The 18,659-nt window shown below is 47.7% G+C and overlaps 2 protein-coding genes across 2 annotated transcripts; one reads left to right on the top strand and one right to left on the bottom strand.

Moving 5' to 3' along the window:
- Positions 1-273: 273 nt before the first annotated feature.
- On the bottom strand, positions 274-9,162 carry LOC103173704 (interferon-inducible GTPase 5-like). Its single transcript, XM_042340651.1, has 2 exons — positions 8,922-9,162; positions 274-1,728 (listed from the first exon to the last, which is right to left on the bottom strand). Exon 2 carries the CDS (start codon positions 1,719-1,721, stop codon positions 528-530), a length of 1,194 nt encoding a protein of 397 aa, XP_042196585.1. The 5' UTR covers positions 1,722-1,728; positions 8,922-9,162; the 3' UTR covers positions 274-527.
- Positions 9,163-16,709: 7,547 nt separating this feature from the next.
- LOC121850208 (interferon-inducible GTPase 5-like) lies at positions 16,710-18,187 on the top strand. Its single transcript, XM_042340801.1, has 2 exons — positions 16,710-16,831; positions 17,143-18,187. Exon 2 carries the CDS (start codon positions 17,150-17,152, stop codon positions 18,185-18,187), a length of 1,038 nt encoding a protein of 345 aa, XP_042196735.1. The 5' UTR covers positions 16,710-16,831; positions 17,143-17,149.
- The last annotated feature ends 472 nt before the right edge of the window (positions 18,188-18,659 follow it).

Genomic DNA, 18,659 nt, shown 5'->3' with positions numbered 1-18,659 from the left:
TTGTGGAGAGCGTGGACAGAGTGGCTGAGAGTTGAGGCACTGATCGTGTCGGGACAGAGTGGCCGGGCAGTAGCGTTACAGGAGGTCACAGATGTAGAATCGGATCAGGCTGTGGCGAGATTGAACGTGAGGATGAGGATGTTCAATTCAATCTGATGAGGGGGTGGGGAATGATTGAAACAGATCAAGGATCAATGTTATAGGCTCGAGGGCCTGGTCCAGGAGAGGAAACAGGCTACAGAGTTCTGTGTAGGGTGTAGCTGGAGAGTGGGGTAACAGGAGAGGTGGAGGTGGGTGATGTGCAGGTGAGGGAGAGCCAAGAGAGTGAGTGCCCAGGTTGTAGAGTTTGAAAAACAGTTGGGGGTCTATCAAGACACTGAAGTTCCACAACACCTCTGTGAGATGAAGTGAACATCTGTACAGACCTGAGGAAGTTAGTCATCTGCTCACATTTGGAGATGGAGGTGAGGATGGAGGGAGCACGTGTGGGTGGGCAGAGCAGGTGGTTGGTGGTGGAGATGAGGAGCCTAATTAGTATCAAATGCGACCCTCACCACACTTTGTGCATTCTTCACAAGATCATCAAGAGCTTCACTCAGCAGCTTGTAGGTCATAATAAATGATGATGATGCTCCAAAGAGAGAACCGACAACAGGTATGAAATCGAGAGCTATCTCTAGTGCAGAGATGGCAATGCCAGCAATTCCTAGCATTGACCTAGTAACTAGATCAATGTTTATCTCACCCACCAGGGGGGTTTTTATTACAGCTTTCAGATCCTCTACAGGTTTACCAACTCTCCTGGCTAATCTTCCAAGAGAGGCATCATCCAGACCCAGGCAGTGACGAAAATATATTATTGTTGTAACTAACAAAGCGAAATCACAAGCAAAGGACAACCCTGGAACTGGCACAGCTCCGACAGAAGCAGAAGCTACAGCCATCATCCAGATTCTTTTCTTTAAAATGTCTCTTTTCTGCTCCACAATTTCCACAGTTGTGTTTGGGAATGACAGGATGAAAACATCTTTCTTTATATCTGGGAGATCATTTGCAAGAGTTTCCCTTAATATAAGAAAATCAAACTGATCCAGTTTGAGGCTTGAGATGAGAAAAACAGATGGGAATTGAATCCCTGCCTTTTCCAAGTTACTGACACAATCCTTCCTGATCTTTTCCAGCTCTGCTTCTTTGTTATAATCAATACCCTCCTCTCCAAGCCCATTTAGATCATTGTCAACTTTTGATCGAACAAAGTAGAAGTTCTTGCCCAGTCGTTTAATCTCCTTGGCGAGCAACGTATCATTCTCAGTGAATCTCGTGTGTGAGATAATGATGAAGAAATCATATCTTTTAAACTTTATCTTCTTCAGATATTGTTTGGCTTTGAACGTTGAAGTTCCAATTCCAGGCAAATCCCAGAAATAAACACCTTTCAGATCGGGATGTAAATATCCGGTTGGCTCCTGTGTGGTTTCGACGTTACCAGTTGGAGCTGCTCCCTCATCATTTCTCTGAAGACCTCTCATGGCGTTGACAGCGGTGGATTTCCCTGCTCCTGATGCCCCTGTTACCGCAATGTTAAGTTCTACAGACTCCAGGTCCTGTAACTTCTTCTGGATCAGGGGTGTGACACCTTCAACTCCTCCTGTTTGAAAAGCAGCCTGAAGCTGCTTAAGTTCTTCCTGGTTGAAGGATTTGGAATGTGAAGGTGAAGCCATTTTATCTCTGAAAGGAAAATAAATATTGTACATTATACAGAACTTCAAGTCTAACCCCATTGCCCCCATTGATAAAGCTTGTGTCCAGAGTGAAATTCAATCCTCAGACCCAGGATAACAGATCCCATCTCTGCTCTGTACTGATGTTTTCAGCCATGAAAGTGGTGGTTGAACTTGCCTCAGTGGCCCTGGGCAAGTGGAGATTCTCGTTTCAGAGAACATTTTGGCTTCATCGAGAAACATAATACGGTGTCTTTATTTACCACAGACAGTCTCCAGCGTCCTGTAATAGGGCGGAATTCCCTTCAGTGCCGACCTCAGACTGTGGCTCCGTATCTCTGGGATACTATTTTTTTGGTTAGCCAGGTATCTGACACATGAGGAAACCCATCACCAAACTTAACAGTATCCAAGCCAAGCTGAGAATTCCACACATCCCACCAACACATGGAAATCCCAGAGTTAGATTGTTGGAATGGAATGTGCACTCTCTCCCTGGAGGGACATATCCTGTTTACATAATTCTGGAAAGTTTTAGGCACAGGTTGGCAAGAGCCAAGGCTTGGGGACCCCGGAATGTGTGTTGGGGTAACTGCTGCAGTCTAACCAGCTAAAACCGCACAGCTTTGCCATTGGTATCGTTCCCTGGCAAGCTTTCCCATTGCTTGTCGAGCCAGGAACACCCTACTACTTCGGGTTTGGTTTGCAAGACTAACAGGAGCTGAGTGGGATGACTTCTTGCCCCAGTGACTGGTTTGCTCGCACAGGGCCTGGTGATGAGCCACGTTGGGCTGTGCTGTCATCAGCATTTCTCTGGAATACTGCGGACCTGCCTGGCTCAGCAACCACACTAGAAACTGCCAGATTACGGTCAGGCTTGTCCGTTCAGCAAGTTCAGCTCCAAGGAGACACCGCTTACCTCTCCCCCAAAGAGGATAGGAGACACAATGCTGATTGAAACGCGCTATATCAATGCAATTTGTTGTTATATTACAGAATGTTTGCAGCACAGAAGGATGCATTGAGCTGATCCTCGCTCTTTGTAGCTATCTCCTCAAATCTCACTCTCCTGCTCTTCCCTAAATTGTTTATGATATTCTTTCCTGAAGAGAAGATAACTGATCACTACTTATTCTCTGAAACCTCGTTGCTACAATTATTGTATGTTGCAATTGTGGGTTGTTGTCCTTTGCACAATCATTGACTGGAACTACAATCAAGAAAGACTTGTTTAACATCCAAACTGTGCACACACTATTTCATTAATAATTAAATAGTAAATACAAAGTTTCATGACAGTGTATCTTTCTCTCTGTCTCCCTTTTAAACATCCCAATTGGCTCCATCTCTATGGCCTCTGGGCCAATGCATTCCACATTACCACAACCCTCTGTGTGAAGAAATGTTTTGCTGTTACAATAAAAATTACAATTGTATAGGGCCTTTCATGTCAGGAGGACGTCCCAAGGTGCTGGAGAGTCAGGGATTTGAACACGAGCTGGTGGTTTGGATCGGATCTGACATCTAACCATTGATATTTTATTTTCTCTTATTTAAATTACAGAGAGTACCGGCAGTGTGGTCACAGACAACAAAATACAATACAAATTGATATTCATATAGTATCTTTCACATAGTGAGGACACACCAAAGTGCTTAGCAGTACTGGCTGCACCTGAGCTGGGGGGGACCCAAGGGCAATGGAGTGGAAAAAGTTTGGTCATAGTGTTAAATCTTGAGATAGACCTTGAATGAGGCAAGACCATGGCGGGATTTGAAGGTGAGAACAGGGAACTTGATCCGCTGGGGGATGTGGAACAAATGGAGCTGAGCGGAGGGTGGTGATAGGCGTGAGGACCTGGTTAGGGAAAGGATATAAACTGACATTGACACATTGTGCCTTCTCTTTGAAAAAGCTTACCCCATAGCCCGGCAAATCTTTCCTTTTTAAGTACCTAACAAATCGCCTTTTGAAAGTTATTATCGAATCTGCTTTTGCCACCCGTTCAGGTAATACATTCCAGACAATCACAACTCTGTGGGTAAAAAAATGATCTTTGTCTCCCCTGATTTTTTTTGGCCATTTATCTTAAATCTGTGTCCTCTGGTTACCAACCAGAAGAGTGAAAAGAGAGCTTAGGAGTGACTCAACATCTGTGGTTGTGCGGAGCATTATTTGCTCACAGACACTCTCCAGCGTCTTGATATAGGGCTGGATTCACTTTAGTGCTGGCCACAGTCTGTGGGATTGAATCTCTGAGATGCTAAGCTGAGTGAAGGACATTATATAAATGTTGTTATATCACAGAATGTTTGCAGCACAGAAGGATGCCATTTAGCCCATTGTGTCTGCGCTGGTGTTTGCTCCCTTTGCCGCTGTCTACCAAATCCTATGTACTGCTCTTCACCTTTATTGAGTTATTTCCTCCAGTTATTTTTCAATAAAGGAACTTTAGGCTGTGGGGAAACATGTGGAAAATAGAAACAGGAAGTGGCCATTCGGCCCAGTGAGTCTATTCCATCAGTTTACTGCATTGTAGCAGATATTTTAAGGCCACCCTTTAATATAATTGCTTCCAGTGTATCTATCTCTCTATCTCCCTTTTAATCATCCCAAATATCTCCACCTCTATAGCCTCTGGGGCAATGCATTTCACATTATCACAACCCTCTGTGTGAAGAAATGTTTTGCTGATCTGACATCAAAACGTTCTAACACTAATACTATAATACTAACCCTTATTTAAATTACACGGAGTACCAGCAGTGAGATTACAGACAGCAAAAATACAATACAATATTCATACATGGACACAGAATCAGAAACAGATGTCAGATATCCCTTAAAAGTAAATGGACAATTGGAGGATTACCATTGGGATACCAAGCAGGAAGCATAAAAAGGTTTCTGAGAAGGTAACTGGGGTTGCGGGTTATAATGATTCTTAGACACGGACAAAGAAACACAAACTGCTTGAAAAGCAATCTGAAGCTGCTAAAGATCTTTCTTTAGACATAGACATCATCAACCTGTCCCTCTCCTCTGGCTCTGTTCCCATTCCCCTAAAAACTGCCATCATTACTCCCACTTTGAAAAAACCCTCCCTTGATGCGTCGCAGCTATCAAGTTACCGGCCCATCTCCAACCTCCCCTTCCTGTCCAAGGTCCTGGAACGAGTTGTGGCCTCCCAGCTGCGCTCTTTCCTCTCCACCCATTCATTATTCGAACCCCTTCAGTCGGGTTTCCGTGCTGCCCACAGCACAGAAACTGCCCTGGTCAAGGTCACCAATGACATCCTGACCATCTGCGACCAGGGCTCCCTCTGCCTCCTCGTCCTCCTCGACCTATCGGCAGCATTCGATACGGTCGACCACGCTATCCTCCTCCACCGCTTGTCCTCCCACCTCAACCTTCAAGGCCCTGTCCTTGAGTGGTTTAGGTCGTACCTCTCCCACCGTCTTCATTTTGTTTCCACGAACGGCTTCTCCTCCGGCCCCCGCACTGTCTCGTGCGGTGTCCCTCAGGGCTCTGTCCTCGGTCCCCTCCTCTTCACACTCTATATGCTCCCCCTGTGGTGACATCATCCGCAGACATGGGGTTAACTTCCACATGTATGCGGATGACACCCAACTCTACCTTTCCTCCTCTACCCTCAACTCCACGACCCCCGATGTCCTGACAGCTGCCTGTCCGACATCGAGTCCTGGACAAGAGACAACTTTCTCCCTCCCTTCCCTCCCCTCACCCTGACCATTTCCCCCCTGTCCAGGGCCTTGGGACGTCCTCCCGACGTGAAAGTCGCTCTATAAATGGAATCTTGCTGTTGTTGTTGAAGTATGTGGAGTGAGGAGATGAAAGGAAGCTGAAAGGAAATAAATATTCTACATTAACATTGTCAGTGTTTATCAGCTACTTGTCTGTATCCTTACTGATTGATATGAGACAAGTAGCAGCTGTGTGAGTGAACAGATTGTACAGGAGAGGGGTGGGCTGGGGGCTTGAGGCACAGTTTAGGCTCACTGACAAACTAGAGACTAACAGCTGCTCAATGTGGAACCTGTCTTTATAATAGTTATAAAATATTGCATGTTTCTCTGTGCAATTGCTGTCATGTCCATGAACAAAGGATTGAGATGGTGACAGTCACAGTTCCCAGTAAAGTTTGGACAGAGCTAACAGCTGGAGAACTGCCCAGTGATGGTTCCTGGTTAGCGGAGTAATGTAATGCTGGTTGGTGTGTGGTTAGGAAAGCTGTGCGGGTAACGAATAGACACATCTCAAAGCTGCACTGAATAGACCAAGGTCAATGTGTGAGATCGTGTTCAGCCACAGTAGAAAGTCTGTGTAGCAAAGAGAGGGCAATGGGGTGAGAAACAGATGTAGGTATAGGTACAAATAAAGGAGAGTCAAACAGTGGGAGGGACAGGTTTGGGTGTGGATGGGGGAGTCATGGGTGGTAGAATCTCCGAGAATGGGGCAAGGAGAAGAAGCTTAGTAATGGTTTACTTCCTTACATGTCGCAAGTACTTTAGGATGTACTCCCAAATTGAAAAGCCCAAAATAAATGTAAATTGATTTTTATCCATACAGGAATCCTATTTGAAGACTAATTGAAAAAAAATCCTGGTCATTTAATCCATAACTGCTGGGTGCAATTGGCTGCCTCCTTTCGCAAACAAAGTAATTTACTTTGTGGAGTCCTGTAGCTCAGTGGTTAGAGCACTCGCTTTGCAAGTGAGAGACCTGAGTTCAATTCCAGGCAGAGGGCGAAACCTTGGGCAAGTTTCCTTACTCCACACAGAGCCTAATAATAATCCCTCCAAAACCAAAACAATAATAAATTGGTCATTTTCAATCCACGACTGTTTGTGGGACATTGCTGTGCACAATTGGCTGCCGCGTTCGCCCACAAATATACAGTCAATTCACTTTACAGTATATTCTGTGAAGCGCTTTGGGACGTCCTCCTGACGTGAAAAGCGGTATATCAAATGCAAGGATTATTATTATTATTATTACTTTACAATATATTCTGTGAAGCGCTTTGAGAGACCTAGGAGATGTGATAAGGTTCTGTTTCAAATGGAAGAATTATTGTTATTATTATTTTAATATTCATATCATTGTAGTGTCTCATTATAATTTGCATCCAGAGTTATTGTCATTCACATTCTGGGTCCTGGCACCATATCCGGGTTTGGAGCCTGATCCTGCAAATTAGTCAGAGAAGGGTAGTAACCATGTGCACATTCAAAAAAAGACCATAGTAAGAGAGAATAAAGTTGAGGGAATCAGAGAAATAACTAGGATATGGGATTAGGAATAGGAACTGGGATCGGCACTCATTTTCTTTTGGTCATTCGGGTGTCTGACACATGCAGAAACCCATCACCGTACTTAAGAGTCTCCAAACCCAACTGAGAATTCCACACATTGCTCCTATACATGGAAATTCCAGAGATAGATTGTTGGAATGGAATGCGCTCTCTCTCTATGGCGTACTGGAAAGTATTAGGCGCAGGGTGGCCAGTGCCAAGGCTTGGGGACTCCAGACTGTCTGGTGGGTGCTGTTGGAGTCTAGCCAGCTAAAACTGCATAGCTTGCCATTAGGCACTTGTATGGAGTATAAACACCAGCCGGGCTGGTTGGGCCAAATGGTCTGATTCTGAGCTTTGCCTTCCAGGAATTTAAAATTGTCCGACAGGCTTGACGTAGGTTTGTGTCTCTGGATTCCAAAGCTACAGCAATATAAAGCAGCATTGTCCAACAGATGCCCACGGGATGCTTTCAGCCCGGAGGATGATTTCATCTGACCTGAGACCAATTCCAACTTAAGGCCAGAGTCAGCTGAGCAGAGGTAGTGGGTATTGGAGTGAGAAGTAAGCCGGTCAGAGAGGAAGGGAGGAGCCAGGGCATGAATCGATTTGTAAATAATTGTGAGGTCTTTGAAGTTGATCCATTCTGTAATAGGGAGCCTGGTGAGCACTGAGGTAATGTGGGATTGGCATCAATGATAATATGGACAGCAGAGTTTTGAATTAATTGAATTTTATGCATAGAAGAATGAGGAGGACATTGGAATAATCAAAGTGGGAGGTGTCAAATGCGTGGATGAGTGATTCGGGTGTTGGGTGCGAGGTATGGTTAGAGGTAGGCAACATGATGGAGGTGGGTGAAAGCGATCCTGGTCAGGGACTGGATGTGGAGTAGTAAGTACAGCTGGGTCTCAAAACTGACACCACATACGTACATTACAGTCAATCAACTTTAGAGTAAATTCTGTGAAGTGCTCTGAGATGTCTTAACGTGAAATGATTCTATATCAAATGCAAGGATTATTATTATACTATTATGAGTGCCAGAGGATTGTGAAAACGCCCAGAGAAAAGGTAACTGATCAAACACCCAATTCTGTACTTGATCACGCTTTATCTGGTAGAGACTGTTTTTTAACGTTGTGTTTCTACTATTTGCCAATCCGAATAAAATTCATGATTTGGACATTTAATGACAACATTCATTTTATCATCTGCCTGATAAAAACCCAACACCACAAAGACTTGGTTCTGTGGAAAGGTTCAGACTTTCCTCTTGGGCGCCACAAAGACATTGGACATTCCCACACCCTGGTTTGTTGGTCCAGTGTCTTGTGACAGATCAAATAGTCGAAGCAAAGAAACAGATGATTCACACAAAGCAAAGATTCTTCTGAGCTAAGACTCAAGCTGCCGGGAAAGGATATAGAGAAGCTGGTGAAGGTGGGGCTGTGTACAGGCCAGAGTTCAGGATGATGTGGAAGCTCCAACACACTCGTCACCAGAGGGAAAATTATTCTCTTATAAGGTTAAGGTCCAAAGCTTTTTAAGAATAATAAAATCCGGTTTCAAAGTTAAGACGAAATTCAACAATTTGCCAAATTCTGGAGGCTCTGAAACGGTATATTAATGCATTAATAAAGACAGATTGAATTTGGTCACAGTACTCTGGTTTCTTTTAAAAACTACTGAAAACAAAGTTGAGGCAATTTGCCAAATCCTTGAGGCTCTGAAATGCGACATTAACAGTAAATCTGGACTCGGATGGAGTTGAACCAAATTATTCTGTCACCAATAGACTGATCAGTCGGTGCTCAATGCAGAGAATTCTCGGATGATTGACCCTCATACAAAAGCAGCTGATGGTGAAGTCCTGGTCCTTACCTGCAGTGGGTACTTGTTGGAACAACTCGATCAGTGAGATAGACTTTGCTGATAGTCACCGTCAACAGCGATATCCAGAGCGACTGTTGCTGCTGCTTCAGTCCCACCCGCACTGTGAGAGCTTTGTGCAAATATCTCCTGTCTCCAACTGCTCCACTCACACACCCAGTGACAGGGGAGGGCGGTCTCACAGAGAGGGTCCAGTGAGAATCCAGTGCAGCGCTGCCTCACTGGGTACCAGGCAGGGAGTCTGGGGGCAGGTTGTGGCTGTGAGGGGGTGGGGCCACCAGGGGGAGGCGGGGCCACCATGGGGAGGCGGGGTCACCATGGGGAGGCGGGGCCGCCATGGGGAGGTGGGGCCACCGTGGGGAGGTGGGGCCACCATGGGGAGGCGGGGTCAACATGGGGAGGCGGGGTCAACAACTGGAGGCGGGGTCACCAAGGGAGGCGGGGTCAACAACTGGAGCGGGGTCACCAAGAGGAGGCGGTGTCACCAAGGGGAGGCGGGGTCATATTCTGATTGCCACATGTCCTGCCTTAGGGAGGACAAAAAATGTAATCTTGTTGTTGTTGTTGTTGTTGCTTGTTACAGTGTCTGGATGTGAGAGAGAGAGAGAGAGAGAGATAGAGGGAGAGCCCGGGATGGAGCAGGTGGGAGTGGGGCTACAGTACGTGACGTGAGGTCGGGAGAGATGGAAGCAATGCCCATGTGAGGCTTTGTGGTGGGAAGGTCTTCAGATGAAAGTTAGTGTTTGAGATTCCCTTTCCAGGTCCCTCTAATTTACACTAAAAGAAGTTAAACTTTACTTCTTTGGTACTAATGTTGGTACCGGTCTCCCACCAACATTCCCTTCCCAGTGGCATGAAGGCTGGAGGGAGGCGGATACTCACATCATGAATGAACCATGAAGCACATCGCTTGCTCGAAACTTTGGGCCACAACACATGTAGCTGCTGCAGAGTGAGATTCATGCGTTGTGACCAAAAGTTACAAACAACCTGAATTGTAATTTAAAAGCTGTGTTTTTTTCCAGAAATGCAGAAAACCAGTGTACAGTGTACAATGCCGTTGTACATGTTCTTGGACTTCCCAAAATGCTGCAAATATTTGCAAGGATCGCCACCTGATGTGTGTGAGGGTTATTGCTGCGGTTTGACCAACTGAAAAGAATTTTGCCAGAAAATTACAAGGTTATTTTGGATGAAGAAGGCATTTTGGCCCATCTGATCTCACCTTCCAGAGTAGAATATCTTTTCTTCATAACATCAAACTGTGTTTTAAAAGAAATCAGTTGGGCAGACACATAGCTGGGAAACTTGTTGTTGCTGACTTTCCACTTGAACCCTTTTCCTGTGAATCCTGCAAACCAAAGCCACAAAGGTTCCTAAGCGGAGAAGCATCAGCAAGATAACCCTAAGTGTTCTCAATGGGAAGTTATGTGGTTTTAGCAGGTTATAATTCAGCAGTTGCCCCAAAGCATACGCATGTCACATCCTGGTTTGCACTGACGTGTTGCTCTTGTGTCCACAGCTCACCCTTTAACCCAGGGCGGGGCTGTACGGTGAACAGGAGGGGCTGCCAGTGACCCGTGTGCACCCTGAATAGGGCTGGTCATCAGTGCCCAATTACCCACGTTACCTCCATGACCCCAGGCTGTGTGTTAGTCGCTCCTCAACCACAAAACAAAATGATACCAGTGATGATCCCAGCAGCACTGGATGTTATGAAATACAGCACCACCTCAGTACAGCTACACCTACAACAACAAAATTACATTTGCAAAGCGCCTGTTTCTGCTGAACTGAGGGAGTGAACAGGTTGAGAGGGGGTTACAGGTCAGAGAGGTAGGAGGGCCTTGAATGTGAGGACTAGGATTTTGAATTCTATACTCTGAGAGATGGGGAGCCAGTGGAGCCGGGCGAGGGTGGGGTCTCAGAGCCACGAGCTACAGTGTTCTAGATGATCTGCAGCCTGTGGAGGGGAGAGTCAGTGATGCCGACAAGGAGGGAGTTTCCATAATCGAGCCTTGAGATGACAAATGTGTGTATGAGGATTTTGGAGGCCTGTGGGGTGAGGCAGTGGTGGAGTTGGGCAATGTTGTGGAGGTGGGCGTAGGCAGAGCGGATCAAGGCATGCATATGGGGGCAAAAGGACAGTTGAGGGTTGAAAAAGATGCCCATCTATGGATGTTGATGTTGCCAGCGTCTGCCCTGCGAAGGCACGAGCGCGAGCTAATCAGATCTTGCTGACGTCCAGCTGTAGAAAGTTGGCTCTCATCCAAGATTTGATGTCTATCAGACAGTCTGTCAAGATGTCGGTTGTCCTGGAATCAAGGGTGGAGACAGAGAGATAGAGTTGGGTGTCATCCGTGTACATTTCACCCCATGGGGTGCACGTAGAGGTTGAAGATGAGGGAACTGAGAATAGAGCTCTGAGGAACACCGCACAAGATGGGGGCTGGAAGTGAAACCATTGGCGAAGACATATTGGAGAAGGTGTGAGAGACACGATCTGAACCATTCTAGGACAGCACCTTGAAGGTTGAGATGAGGTGAGTCGGTTGAGGAAGATGGAGTAGTCTACAGTATCAAAGGCAGCAGAGAGGTCGAGGAGGACGAGGAGGCAGAGGGAGCCCTAATCAAAGTTTGACAGAATGTAGTATGTCACGTTGACCAGAACAGTTTCTGTGCTGTGGGCAGCTTGGAAACCGGATTGGAGGGGCTTTGAATGGAGTGATAGGGGAGGAAGGATTGACGCTGGGAAGCAACTCTTTCAAGGACCTTGGAAATAAAAGGAAAGTTGGAAATGGGCCGGTAGTTAGAAAGCGGGGATGGGTCCTGGGAAGGTTTTTTTCCGGATAGGGGTGATCAAAGCTGTTTTTGGGGTGATGGGAATGGTGCTAGATGATAGGGAGAGATTGAATGTGTTGGAGAGTAGAGTGGCAAGGAGGTGGATCTGGGAGGCAAGGAATGGGGTGGGTTGGGGTCAAGAGAGCAGATAGCGTGTTTCATGCTGGATAAGAGAGAGGAGGGAGAGACAGGTTTAAAGATGTGGAGGGAGGAATGGATAGGGATCGGAGCGTGGGGAGAGATGGGGAGGGAGTGGTATTTGGGAGGGCGGAAGCACCTGAATAGATCTGCTCAATTTTGGACTCAAGGAAATCCAGCATCTCATTACAGTCAAAGTTTCAGGAGAGTATAGGCAAGGTGTGGGAGGTTGGATTGAGGAACAGGTTGGTTGTGGAGAATAGGAGCCTGGGGTTGTCCATCACCTCCAAGATTATCTTGAAGTAGAAGGACGATTTGGCACAAGTGAGGGTGTAGCGTACATTTTAATGTGGTCCAGCCAGGCCTGCCAGTGGAACGTTGATTGGAGGGAGATTTTTTTCCAGGGGTGATAGTAGATGGAAGTGGGTTGGGTGGTGGTGGGGAGGGGGATCGAGGAGTTAAAGGAGATGAAATGGTGATTTGGTGAGGAGATGGCTTTGTCTGTGATTGTGATATCCAAGACTTGTGACCCCGGGAAATCACCAGGTTGAGTGTGTGGCCAGGAACGTGTTCTGAATGACCTGCAGCTTGTGGAGGGAGGGCCGGGAAGGCCGGTGAGGAGAGAGTTCCCATAGTCCAGCCTTGAGGTGATAAAGGCGTGGACCAGATTTTCAGCAGCGTGAGGGGTGAGGTAGTGCCGTAGTCTGGTTCCGAAGGTGATGGAAGACGGTGCCAGTTGTGGCGCGGATAGAAAGGAAAGCTCAGGATCGAACAGGACGCCGAGGTTCCTGACCGGCTTTGAGAGGGGGAGAGTGCAGCCTTGGATGCTGATGCTGTCAGCGCCTGAGGTGCGGAGGCGCTGACGTGAGCCAATCAGGAGAGCTTCAGTTTTGCGCACGTTGAGCTGAAGAAAGTTGTCTCTCGTCCAGGACTCAATGTCGGACAGACAGCTGTCAGGACATCGGGGGTCGTGGAGTTGAGGGTAGAGGAGGAAAAGTAGAGTTGGGTGCCATCCGCATACCTGTGGAAGTTAACCCCATGTCTGCAGATGATGTCACCACAGGGGGAGCATATAGAGGGTGAAGACGAGGGGACCGAGGACAGAGCCCTGAGGGACACCACACAAGACAGTGCGGGGGGTGGAGGAAACGCCGTTTGTGGAAACAAAATGAAGATGGTGGGAGAGGTACGATCTAAACCACTCAAGGACAGGGCCTTGAAGGTTGAGGTGGGAGGACAAGCGGTGGAGAAGGATAGTGTGGTCGACCGTATTGAATGCTGCCGATAGGTCGAGGAGGACGAGGAGGCAGAGGGAGCCCTGGTCGCAGATGGTTAGGATGTCATTGGTGACCTTGACCAGGGCGGTTTCTGGGCTATGGGCAGCACGGAAACCCGACTGAAGGGGTTTGAATAATGAATGGGTGGAGAGGAAAGAGCGCAGCTGGGAGGCCACAACTCGTTCCAGGACCTTGGACAGGAAGGGGAGGTTGGAGATGGGCCGGAGATTGATAGCTGTGACGCATCAAGGGAGGGTTTTTTCAAAGTGGGAGTGATGATGGCAGTTTTTAGGGGAATGGGAACAGAGCCAAAGGAGAGGGACAGGTTGACGATGTCTGTGATATGTGGGGCAAGGAGGTGGAGCTGAGAGATAAGGAGTGGAGTAGGCCTGGGGTCAAGGGAGCAGGTGGTGGGTTTCAGGGACAGGATGAGTTTGGTGACAGAGGGTGGGGAAACGGGTTCAAAGGTGCGTAGGGGAGGATGGGTAGGAGTTGGAGTGTGGGAGGGAAGGGGTGGAGGGTGGGTGGAAGTTGGAGGGGGAGTGACCGCGGAGCGGATTCCCTTGATTTTGCATTGAAGGAAATCCAGCATCTCCTCACAGTGAAGGTTGGAGGAGATGACCTGCATGGGGTGGCGGGGGGGACGGAGGAGTCGGGATGTGGTAGAAAACAGAAGCCTGGGGTTGTTCTTCGCCTCCAGGATTATCCTGGAGTAGAAGGACGACTTGGCCGAGGCTAGAGTGGAGCGGTAGATTTTGAGGAGGTCCAGCCAGATTTGTTGGTGGACCGTTAGGCCAGATTTGAGGTAGGTGCGTTCAACGGCCCACACCTGGCATTTCAGTGAGTGGAGGTGGGTGGTGAACCAGGGGGAGGAGCGAGAGTAGGAGACAGTACGGGAGGTGATGGAGGCAAAAGTGTTGAGTGTGGAGGAGAGGGTGTTGTGGAGGAGGGTGAGAGCAGAAGAGGGGTCAGTGAGGGTTGAAGGCCAGAGGGAGAGTAGTTCAGAGTACTCCAAGGCAGTGGTTAGGGATTGTGGGGGTAACTTCTTCCAGGGGCGGTAGGAGATGAGGGTGGGTCTGGTGGAGGTGGGGAGGGAGATGGAGGTGGTAAAGGAGATGAAGTGGTGATCGGAGACGGCCTTGTTGGTAATGGTGACATCCGAGACACTGAGGTCCCGGATGATCACCAAATTGAGTGGGTGGCCGTGACTGTGAGTGGCGGAGTTGATGTGGAGGGAGAGGTTGAGCGATGAGAGAGAGGGAGGAGAAGTCCGAGGAGATGGAGCAGGAGGGGGTGAAGTGCAGGTTGAAGTCACCCAGGATGATGAGGCGATCAGAGCAGAGGCAGAGAGATGTAAGTAGGGTAGAACGGGATACTAGGTTTTATAAATAGGGGCATAGAATTCAAGTCAGAAGGTTATGTTGGATATTTATAAGATGCTGTTAGGCCTCAGTTGGAGACTGCGTTCAGTTCTGGGCACCGCACTATAGGAAAGACATTAGGGCATTGGAGAGGGTGCAAAGGAGGTTTACCAGGATGGCACCAGGAATGAAGGACCTTAGTTATGAGGAGAGTTTAGCGAAACTAGGATTATTCTCCCTCAAGCAGAGAAAATTAAAAGGGGATTTAATAGAGGTTTTCAAGATCATGGGAGGATTTGATTGGTTGAACCAGTGGCATGTGGGTCAGTAACCCGAGGACACCGATTTAAGATAGTTGTTAAAATTGAGGGGAGGTTAGGAAAAGCTTTTTCACCCAGCGAGGTGTTCAGGTCTGGAATGTATTTCCTGATAGGGTAGTGGAAGCCCATTCAAGAAGACCCTTTAAGATAGAAGTAGATGGGGATTTGATGAGGTGAGGATTGTAGGGCTACGGAGGGGGATTGCAGGCCAGTGGGATTGAGTTGGGATTGCTCTTTTTGGAACCGGCGCAGACACGATGGGCCAAATGACCCCTTAATGTGCTGTATAATTCTATGATTCTATGATTATGTGCAATTCTGACACCAAAATTCAGGAAGGATTTCGGAGCCTTGAAGATTATGCAGAGAAGATTTACAAGAATGGTTCCAGAGATGAGGCACTACAATTATATGAAGAGAGGCTGGGATTATTTGCCTTGGAGCAGAGAAGGTTAAGGGTAGATTTAATAGAGGTGTTCAAAATTATGAGTAGACAGAGTAGATAAGGAGAAACGGTTTCCTCTTGCACGTGAGTCGGTAACCAAAGAACACAGATTAAAATAATTAGTAAAAGAACCAGAGGAGAGATGAGGAGAATGTTTTTTATACAGAAAACTGTTACAATCTGGAATGCAATGACTGAAAGAGATGTGGTAGCAGATTAGATAATAGCTTTCAAAAGGGAATTAGAAAGGTACTTGGAAAATTTGCAGGGCTATGGGTAAGAGTAGGGGAGTATGTCTTTGGGAAGCTGGCACAGGGACGGTGGGCCGAATGGCCTCCTTCTGTGCTGTAAGATTCTATGATTCTCTTAGCCCCCTCTGCAAATTACAGTAATTCACAGACTTCTGATTATTGTAATTTCACAGCTCTTTTTTGTAAATAAAATAAACTTTCTGTTTTACTTCAATGGGGATTTTGGAGTCACTGTCAGCGATGGGACAGGAAGCAAATGGAGAACTGTTCAGTCCAGTGAGAGAAGCCACAGGAATCTGTCATGTGATGATCACTGGGATTTCAATCCTGAAAAGGGAAGTTGTCACCACAGAGAGATCAAATGACTGTGTGTAACTGCCCCTGAAACTGGGAGGGAGGGAGGGAGACAGCTACTGGGGCCTTGGGTTATACCAGAGAGAGGGGGAGGCAGAGTCTGTGCCACATAAAAGGTGACTGAGCCCCAGAGCTCCCACACTCTCTGTAGGAGATACAGGAAGCAGCTGGGCTGGGCTGGGGGGCAAAGAGTAGGCCACGGGGGATTCGATATAATCAGGTAATTCTGGATCATGGAATTACCTTCTTCATGTGGAGCCCTGTAGCTCAGTGGTTAAAACACTCACCTCTCAAACGAGAAACCTGGGTTCAGCAGGGCGAAACCTTGGGCAGGTTGCCTTACTCCATATGCCTGATAATAATCCCTCAAGAAAAAAAATAATGGTCACTTCAATCCACGACTGTTTCTGGGACACTGCTGTGTGCAATTGGCTGCCACATTTCGGCCACAAATATACAGTCAATTCAATTTACAGTATATCCTGTGAAGCGCTTTGAGACGTCTCGAAGATGTGAAAAGCGCTATATCAAATGCAAAGATTATTATTGTTATCATTGGAAAATAGGATTAAACTCAACTCTTTACACTATAAACACAATATAAACACGATCCTGGACCCATTTCCCAGTGAACCAGGTGCTGTGATTCTCTGTCACTGACGAGCATCGGTGATGAGGAGGAACAGATTGCCTTGAAGTGTCATGAATGCCACACATTGGACGCCTCTGTACAGGAAGAGAACTCCCACCACAAACTCCATTCACTTTCACTGTAACGGTTGCTCTTGTGCTGTGGCCTCTCACTGCTGCCGGTACTCAGGGCAAACTCGTTTACTGTGAGCAGCTGGTGGGTAAGACTGGTCCCGAGCCGAGGACAGCGAGTGGGGATTGCAGAGAGTGAAGGACACACTCCGGTCAGATCTGTCTCTTTACACATTCACTCTGTCTGTTTGCTCCTCTGTCCCACAATGTCTGACAGTCACTTCCTTTAACAGCGTATCCACAGTGATATCCTACACACAGCTTCTTGTTATATACTGTATACATACACTCCAGTTATATCCTGTACACACACCCACCAGTTATATCCTGTACACACACATCCTCCCCCTCCAGGTATACTGTACACATACTCCAGTTATATACTGTCAGGTGTAAAGTGTCAATATAAGCTGTTTTTGATGGCCAACATTAATTAAACCTTCATATTAATCTTTGATTTCAGAGATCAAATGGCTGCCTCCAAGTTCTTCCATTCTGATGAAATCATTGGACTACAATCTGATTATAAGACTGGTGGATTAGGAGCCATTCTATCTCAGATAAGGAATAAATGTAGTCACTTAGATGAGGTACAGGTTAACATTGCAGTGGCAGGTGAAGCAGGCTCAGGGAAATCCACCTTTATCAATGCCATAAGAAATCTTCAGAGCAACGCTCAGGGAGCTGCTCCGACTGGTCACTGTGAGACCACAACTGAGCCAACCATGTATGATGCTGAACTGGCCAAGAAGGTCCAGGAGCAGGGCAAACTGTGCTTCTATGTCCGATGTAAAATAGACAATGATCTCCACTCACTGGCAATGGAAGGAGCTGAGTTTACAGAAGATGAAGAGATGAAGACAATCCGGATGGACTGTGTGGCCAACTTCCAATACGCTAACGTTAAAATACCCCCCATTTTTCTGATATCAAACTTTAAATTGAACAAATATGACTTTCCTGAACTAAGGACGAACCTCGTCAGACATGTCCCGATGATCAGGTCACAGGGTTTCACACTCGCACTCCCCGAAATAACCAGGGAGATTATGGGACAGAAGATAAGATCGATGGTGAACAGAATCTGGCTGTTGGCTGTGCTGGCCGGTGCTGTGGGTGCGGCCCCATGGCCAGGCTTGTTGTTTGTGACTAGCATTGGGCTGGTAGTCGCAGGACTCGTATATCTCCAGCGGGAGGTTGGACTGGATTACGGGTCTCTGTACAGAGCGATCAGCTCATTCCGGGAGGAGCCCATGAGCATATGGAAAACTGTAAAGAAGCTTTGTTTACTGAGTAAACTGTCTCCAGTGCTGTTGGCCACCGCTGTTGGCTGCACGGTGGCTATGAAGGAACGTGGCTTCCCTCCAGTGACCATCTCTCTCCTCGGAGCAGCAGTGTCCTCGTGGTTCACCGTCACGGTCCTGACGGACGCAGTGAGGCAGCACGTGGGAGCCGCACAGAGAGCCGTGAAAAGCATGTTTGATAAAGATTCATTTTATCTTCTGTAATAGGTCCGCAATACAACCCCTTCCCCCCATCCCTGTCACTCAGGCCTGACCCCACCCACAGTCCCTGTCACTCAGGCCTGACCCCACCCACAGTCCCTGTCGCTCAGGCCTGACCCCACCCACAGTCCCTGTCACTCAGGCCTGACCCCACCCACAGTCCCTGTCACTCAGGCCTGACCCCACCCACAGTCCCTGTCACTCAGGTCTGACCCCACCCACAGTCCCTGTCACTCAGGCCTGACCCCACCCACAGTCCCTGTCACTCAGGCCTGACCCCACCCACAGTCCCTGTCACTCAGGCCTGACCCCACCCACAGTCCTGTCACTCAGGCCTGACCCAACCCACAGTCCCTGTCACTCAGGCCTGACCCCACCCACAGTCTCTGTCACTCAGGCCTGACCCCACCCACAGTCCCTGTCACTCAGGCCTGACCCCACCCACAGTCCCTGTCACTCAGGCCTGACCCCACCC

This window comes from Callorhinchus milii, unplaced genomic scaffold, assembly GCF_018977255.1.
Source record: "Callorhinchus milii isolate IMCB2004 unplaced genomic scaffold, IMCB_Cmil_1.0 Scaffold15, whole genome shotgun sequence".
Lineage (NCBI taxonomy): Eukaryota > Metazoa > Chordata > Chondrichthyes > Chimaeriformes > Callorhinchidae > Callorhinchus > Callorhinchus milii.
The sequence above is the reverse complement of the archived record's forward strand: the minus strand, read 5'-3'. Positions and strand labels throughout refer to the sequence as shown.